Here is an 8398-nt window from a genome sequence, read left to right on the forward strand (position 1 = left end):
CTTATATTATACTTTCAGCTAACCTGCCTGAAACTCGAGGTTAAAATAAATATAGTTTATCACTCATTCTATCACATGGAGTTGAGAAAATCTTTTTGTATCCTACATCGCTTGTGGTACAAGGATATATAGTGTATGCAACACTTGGAAGTGTTTAAGATCAATCCATCTTTTATTATATACCGATCGATTTAGAATGATCTTTTGAATCGATTTATGTCTGTCCGTCTTATTGTGTGAGGATATTTAGTAAATTGACCTCTTTTTGGCCCAAGGACGAGTGCTATTTTCCAGTGCCTTGCTTTTTAAAATTCGTTATATTAATAATTAACTCTATTAAGCAAAGTGATGTGATGGACCGTGGCCACGTCATACTATTTGTGATTGTTGAAAAAAAAAAAACAAATTTTTTTTAAAACTGTGTATTTTTTTTTCTTTATTCAAAACATTTTCATTCTTTTGGAATTTGGAAAAACATATGAAAGATAAAGAATACTATATAAATGCTATTGATTTAAGTGACATATTAAAGAATACTATTAAAAATGAGAAATATGCATTAATAGACATATAAATTTCAAATAGAATAAATACATGCATTCGATTCGGTTAATTAACAGCGGCCATTTTGAAGCGGCATAATACAGTTCTTGAAAATTATGGATTTTAGAGCAAATATCATTAAATTATTAAAAATGTAAAATTACAATTAATAAAATATACATATATGCGTACATACATACATATATATATACATATAAATATACATATATACATATACATATATATATATATATATTTATATATATATATCTAGCATCTAAGGACAAACACCATCGCCGGTCTTTTGGAATGCTGAAAAATAAACATACGTTATGGTAATTAAGTCAAATTTTTTAACGCTTATTGAACTTGAACTCAGGTAACTTACTGTAAGTTCGCAGACAATTTTCCGTTTTCAATATGCATAAGTTGTTGAAAGTTCTCGTTATGCCAGCATCATCCGTACCGCAGATGGGTTTATAATCTTGTAATTCGCAATTCATCTGACAATTTCGTTTATTATCCGTTAATGGTGAGCTGTACACCACCAGAGCTAAAGCCAAGACAATCATGGCAACTAAAAAAAACAAAGAAAGCATTTAAAAAAAAATATTCTTTAATGAAATCCTAGCAACAATCATCGTAATATTTGCTATCACTTCATCTAACAATGAAACCGAAAAAATGAAAAACGAAAGAAAATACAAAAACTCGGGTATATTAACTTAGTGCAATCGTATGTAACATTAAGTAGGGCCTAAAAAGGGATCCAACTTTTATTATACCAATCTATACAGAATCTTTATCTGAATTGGTGTAAGCCTGTCGGTCTGATGTCTGTCCATGCAATTTTGTGTTCACGCTACAGGTCACAATCTTTCAGATATTTTGAGGAAATTTGTTACAGTGACTTGTTTTCGCTCAAGATCGAATGCTATTAAAAATGTTTCGGATCGGTCTGCCGTTTCGATCAGCTTCCATATAACGCCGTATTCTGAAAAGTCGTTATATAGAAAAAAAATTTAAATATTAAAAATTTCTCGGCAAAAGTGGCATTCTAGGCATTCTAAATTGGTATGAAAACTTTGAACCGACCGAGGCATATTTCATATAACGAAAACTAAAGTTAATAAGACGAAACGATATCATTTTTAAGGCTTTATGAAGAAAATTATATCGTGATAATAGTTTAATATTAATTGTAAAAAATTTCTTATCCCATTTTTTGGACACTACTCTAATAAGGATATTCACGAAAATTGACCTTTACAGAACAGAAAAGTCGAAGTTTTAATGTGTGATGATGAAAATTGACCCCTAATGGAAATTTCATACAAAAAAGAACTCGACAAAATTTGGAACAGATACGCCTGCCCTATGTAACGATTAAATTTGTACTGCATTAGGTTGCGTTTTGTGCCTGCGTCCCCATAAATACGCACATAAAGAATATGTGTACATATAGAAACAGGACATCATTTTTGTGTTCTATAATAAAAATAAGAATTGTGTTAGACAATATGGCGTAGGGTATTTGATGGTCGACCTTGCCCGCCAATAATGTTGTTATTCGTATTTCTATGTAAACAGGTCTGAACCCCGGATTAATTGTCATTATTTATTTATTTATTTACTGTTCTGGTTGTTGTTGTTCGCGTGTTTACACACATGCTCTATGCGCATTTGTCGCCAATCGGTCTAGCGATGATGGGGCGTATTTACTTGGATCGCTTGTACTCATTGTTCTGTTTTTTTTTTTTTTCTTGTGTAAACATATTGTTATTATTTAGTTATTTTTTTATTTTTTCATTTTGGTTTAATTTGGTTTTGATTTCGTTTCAAATAATAAGCGAATAGTTATTTATTTATTCGGTATGGCGTAATAATTATATATAAAGAAAAACAAAATATATTCATTTTACTGATTAGAAAAAAAATAAATAAAAACAAATATGACTATGTCTAGGGTATGTATGTATCACTTTGTCTAGAGTATGCATGTATGACTATGTCTAGGGTATGTATTTATATGCGTGTATATACATGTGTACATTTGTACAGGCATACGATTGCAAATGAAATTATCATTCTTCTTAATTACATAGTTAAAAAGATTGAAATGAAATTTCAATTGAACGCGAATACATGTCAATAAGATGAAATCTATGTTCTTGCCCTTTCGCTATACAGCGGGGCATCGTTTATGATAAAGTCTGCGCTTGGGAACTTCGAATTATTAATTCGAAATATAATTACATGCGTAAATGAATAACTTTTGAACAAATCTAGAAAAATTGTACACTTCACCCTGCACCCATTTTGCCTCCAGCCGATTTTTCATAAAAAAAGTCTCATTTCCGATGTTTAACAAGAGCCTACTTGTAAAGCAAAAGACAGCTACGTCTTAGAAGTCTCTTAGCTCAGATATAGATAAAATAAGTATATATCTCAAAACGATCAATTCTCATCTGGTGCTTTATGCCCTACCATATTGAGACATTTTCAGTTGTTTTTTAAAATCCTTTCAGTGTTAATTAATGGAATTCGAATGAAAAACTTTTCAAGTTTCCCCTAACACTGAAGACTGAACATTCTGGCTAAGGATGTGATGTGAACTATCCGAAGAAAAGTAGACCGCACACGACATACAGTTCAGATTAGCCAGCTTGAACAAAGTAGACTAGGTGGGCGAAGCACAGTACACTAGCCAATCTAACAGAAGTAGATGAACCAGCCAAGCATAATGAAATGATCAGCTAAAGAGGCTATTTAGCCTAAAGACAGCGAAGAGACTATGCTAGTTAGTTTAATCTTTGCAAACAACTCAGGCTGGAATAGCTTTCTGAAAGAGATAGATAGATAGGTAGACAAGTTGGCAGACAGACACACATTTAGATAGATAGATAGATAGATAGATAGATAGACAGATAGACCGACAGATAGAGAGATCGATAGACAGATAGATAGACAGATAGATAGACAGATAGACAGATAGATAGATAGGTAGATAGAGATAGAGAGAGAAAGAGAGGGGAGAAAGAGAGATAGAGAGTGAGAGAGAATAGATTGGATTGATTAGCTTACGACCTCTTCTGAATGTAATAAAATAGAGTAACTTGTCCAGCAAGAGTACAGTTTTAAAGACGACCGCCTACGCAGTCTATAAATAGATATATATGAGGGTAGGCTTACTATATTATGCAGACTAGATTAGCCAGATTATAAAGCCTGACTTACATAAACGAAAAAAAGTATTAAAGTACCTAGACGTAGTGGTAGGTACGGCAGACTAGTTTAGCTTGCCTAAATAATGTAGATTCGCTGGCTTGAACGGTCTGTAGTCTAGACTACTTAAAACGGCAACCTATTTCATTAACATTAACTGAATAAGACATTCTCAGGTAAATAGAATACCCTACGTAACATACGGAGCGCATTAATAAATTTAACACATTAAACCTAGTGGAGCAGCAATTCGTAATGGGACCAGCTTAGTAAATATATTGTAGCCTGTTTAAGTTATGCAGAGCCACTAACCTAGATGGACTAGACTTAATTGCGTAAGTACACCTTCGGTCAAGGATTATGGATAAGAAAAAAAAGATGAATATATCTTCCCCATGTATTTCATCTTAAACTCATAACAACTGATTCCATTTTAATGACGCTTGATTTTTTTAGAGGATAAAACGTTCTTTACTATCATCTCCCCGCTCTCTGAAGGCAATATTTTTTGATTGACATTGTTCTAAGAAAATTCATGGCTTCACCAGGATTTTGAGCGGATGATGACTAGTTGGTTCTTCATTCGTTAGATGGTTCATCCTCTTCATGCGATATTCAAACCACAAAGGTATTCCAAACTTCTGCAAAAGTTTTTACACGATTTACTGATCGAAGTTGGAATTATATTCGAGCCGAGCTCATCGCAATTAATTCGAAACAATCAGTACTAGCAGTTAATGATTAAACGACAACTCAGCCCCGTAATTGTATATACCGCTTCTTATGTATGTCGGTCAAAGTCTACGGACGATGTGTGTTTGCCTGAAAAACGAGTTTTGAAAACGTTTGCCACTGAGTATGTAAAGAACTGTTGTCGTTGCGAATAATAAAACGGAAAATTTATATTTCTACAAAAAATACTATAGTGGGGCTTGGTCCATCATTAAATAGCGTAGACCCTTCTACAGTTACCCACTTCTTGATTTTTTAAAAGGGCGTTATATGGAAAGGGGTCAAAACGGTGGTCGGACATACACTGCTTTCAATAGCGTCCTTCCTTGGTTTAAAACTCATCAGTATACCAAACATCGTCATAATATTTTAAAAATTGTGGCTTGTACGTTGCACGCAAAAAATAATATAGACAAACGGACAGATAAGTTCGGAATCATTTTCCGAATCGATCGGTTTAATAAAATATGACTCTACATCAAGTCCTTTTAGGTGTTGTATAAATCCGCACAAACTTTAGATACTTTTGTACTAAAAGTTGTGAAGGGTGTAAAAAGCAAGCCATTCCGTTCAGCCTATTGAGGAACTTGGAAGTAATAAAAACCCGAATGGAATGCTGAAAAGCTTAAATGACAAAAAGTCGCTGCTTTACTTGCTTTAATTATAAATTTGACTCAAACCCATTGATTACAGTTTGTGTAACCATTTCGCTTCACTGCTTGCATGGTTAAATCGGCAAAAAGAGACTGAATGTATGCGATGAGGTAAATGAACTACCCAGAATATTCACATATAGAACTCGCGCTTTTCAAATTCTATAATCCGTAGGATTCTGCTGACAAATGGTCATTATAGAAACTTAAGACGTTCGATCGTCGGCAGGCTCGAATTGTTCAAGGTTTTGTTATTGGCTCAGGTTTTTTCAGAACTTGTATTATATTTTGTATTCTATTCAACCTTATGTGCACAGTTGGAATATTTGCAAGACCCAGTGAGCGAAAGAAATCTGCAAGAATACATATTCTGATACTGTGTTTACTTTTTTAGAAGAAGAAGGCAACAGTACCTTGTGTCACTCGTTCTCCTTGACAAGGAGACCAAGCAGTAACGTGATAAGTAACACACGCTGCATGATGAATGAGTCGCTAAGTCGAAATTTCATGACTACATTTAAATGAGTTCGGGTAAGTGGGGTAAGTTTTAATGTCACCAAAAGCCAAAGCTGTCTGCTAATGCACAGTGACAGTGATGAACAACCTCTGTTTTGTGTGGACGAAAGCCTTCAAACTTTGCTTGGGGGCTCTCAATCGTATGCAGCGAAAGGCTCAAGTGCGTGGGCATGGACGAGGAAACAGTGTTCAGAAGTTTCGCTATCCTTGGACATTGGTGTAACGTGGGCTGTGGGAAATTAAGTTCTTCACCAGGACTAAATCTGCGCCCACCACCTGTTCGAGGGTTACTTGTATACCGCATAGCACACTATCACGTCTCGTCGGTTTTTAACTCAACGGAGGTTTTTCCTACCGTATCTGACGTTCCCATTTTCAAGTCGAACGTTCTCTAACACTACCCCCTACCTGCACTCCACTCCTTCTATAACATTTCCTGATTACCACCGTGCCGTTGGGAATTAACTTCGAAAACCGAGGCATATGCGGCAGTAATGGACGAAACAAGTCCACAGGATAGTCCAAGATGCACGAACCGGAGCAAACGCCAGATTCACTTCATGCCAGATAATAGTTCAATTTTGGTGAGACTGAAAGAGAATCGTGCCCCGCGCACCCGAGGATAGGATTAATTTCGCGCGGAAATAATGGGGAAATTTTTGGAATTGCTTATCAGAAAAAGTATCGTCATCATGGCAATGCTAATTAATATCTCCTTCAGCTTTCTCATTCTCATTTTTACCTAAGAATTAAGGCAAAGTTAATCGGATAAGTATAGTTAAGACTTTAGCTTTAAACTTTGAATTTTTTCATTTCTAAAGCGAAATGAAAAAAAAAAAAACCCTTTCGCTGAAATTATTTATTGCTTATAAAGGTACAATTATTGTCTTTCAACTGACAGATAATTGAATACAGATTTTTATCCCCATCGACGAGGGCCAGAGAGTGGCTTCAGCGACTCCACAATATAATTACGTTCTTGAACAGCATCACATTCTGAATCGATTTAAGCATATCCGTCTGTCCGGCAGTCCGTCTATCTGTCTGTGTAATGCCTATTGCACACATTCTCCTGGCCGCTATCCATTTTAAATTTGGCAGAAACATTGCAAGTTTCCGCAAGCAGATTGGTATTGAAAATGGAACAAATTGCTTGAAAGCCACGACTGCATTACCATGCAAACTGAGAAAACCTCTCCTTTTTCAAAAGGAATAAAAAAATTGCTTTTTTGATAATTACTCACAAACTATAGCAGATAAATGTACAAAAATTTAAACGCGTACTCTATGGGCGATGTATTATCGTCTGCATAAAAATGGGAAAATTTGATTACGCCCATCCAATATTATTGCGTATCAAAATTCAAATTTTTTTTTTTGTACCTTTATAAAGCGCAGAAACAAGCTTCAAGGACCTTATAAAGTATAGAAATTTTAGATCAGTTTCAAATTTGGAATGCATTTAAGCAAGTCCGTCTGCCGTAGACATTCTCCCGTTAGCGAAAATGAAGGTATCGCTTACACATTTGCCAAAGAATTTGCAAGTGACCTAAATTTTTCATAGGACACGCCTACGCTACAAAAACTTTTATTTTGAAAATAGAAAAAATCAGGCGCGCCCATTCCATATTATAGAGCATGAAAATTTATTTCTTTTATTTTTTTTGTCTTCTCTAGGAAAATGGTGACGATATAAAAGAATCGGTCACGACCGAATACAAATTTCTTATTTTTTTTTTTTTTATATTCATTCACTTAATCCTGAAATAAGAAACTGTATCTAGCATTCGAGAAAATCCACGCGTCTGTGTTGAGGGCAAAGAATTCAATAGGCTGCCAAATTAGACGTGCGATTTATCCAAAATTTTACTTAAATCTCATTTCTGAAGAGTAAAAATCAATTCTTAGGTGTGAATAACGAGTATAACTCTTTGTAATTCCAATATTATTAGATCCGAATAATTTTCATTCATCCTATGATGAATCTTAACGCTTACGTTCCGCATCAATAAATTTTTTGGTAATAATAGAACCGTCATTAATCTGATCTGAACTTACAAAAATAATAACTGGTCCTGACAAAATATTATTTGATACAATTAATGAAAATGTCATGCAAGTTGTTAATATTTTTTTATTTCATTTCAGTTCGGTCCAAGTTTCTCATGTACCAACTTCGCCCTTAAGAATTGTAATATCTTGCAAAAGACGGATTTATCCGAGTTCACTCAAAGTCTTATAGTGTGATATAGTGTGATATATGATATATGATATATGATATATGATATATATATATATATGAGATAAGATAAGATATAAGATAAAATAAGAAATATATATATATTTATATATACTCTATGATATATAAGATATATAATTATATAATATATAAGATATATATATGTACGTATACTTATGTATATCCTCTATAACACTATAAAGATAGATGTAGACTATTTGATGTAGACTAAGAGACAGTGAGTGAATTCAGATAAATCCGTGCATGGGGAACTTGGATCCGACCGAAATGAAATAAAAAAATCTCAAAAAAGAAAAAATGCTTAAAAACTTGCATGACATTTTCTTTGATTTTGTCAAATAATATTTTCCCAAGACTGTTTATTATTTTTGTAAGCTCAGATCAGATTAATACCGGGTCTAGGAAGGATAAGTTGATGCATGGGAAACTTGGATCGAACCAAAATACGGTAACACAATCTCGAAAAAGA

The 8398-nt window shown here is 34.0% G+C and overlaps 1 protein-coding gene across 1 annotated transcript in view; it reads right to left on the reverse strand.

The window, feature by feature from the left end:
* Positions 1 to 793: 793 nt before the first annotated feature.
* The window catches only part of LOC119639866, an 8492-nt gene continuing 887 nt past the window's right edge, over positions 794 to 8398 (reverse strand). The window contains exons 2-3 of the mRNA XM_038037549.1: positions 932 to 1120; positions 794 to 855 (exon numbers count right to left, since the gene is read on the reverse strand). Coding sequence (XP_037893477.1) covers positions 821 to 855; positions 932 to 1120 — 224 coding nt within the window. The 3' untranslated portion in view covers positions 794 to 820. The remainder of the gene's footprint in view (positions 856 to 931; positions 1121 to 8398) is intronic.

Source organism: Glossina fuscipes, unplaced genomic scaffold (genome assembly GCF_014805625.2).
Source record: "Glossina fuscipes isolate IAEA_lab_2018 unplaced genomic scaffold, Yale_Gfus_2 114, whole genome shotgun sequence".
Lineage (NCBI taxonomy): Eukaryota > Metazoa > Arthropoda > Insecta > Diptera > Glossinidae > Glossina > Glossina fuscipes.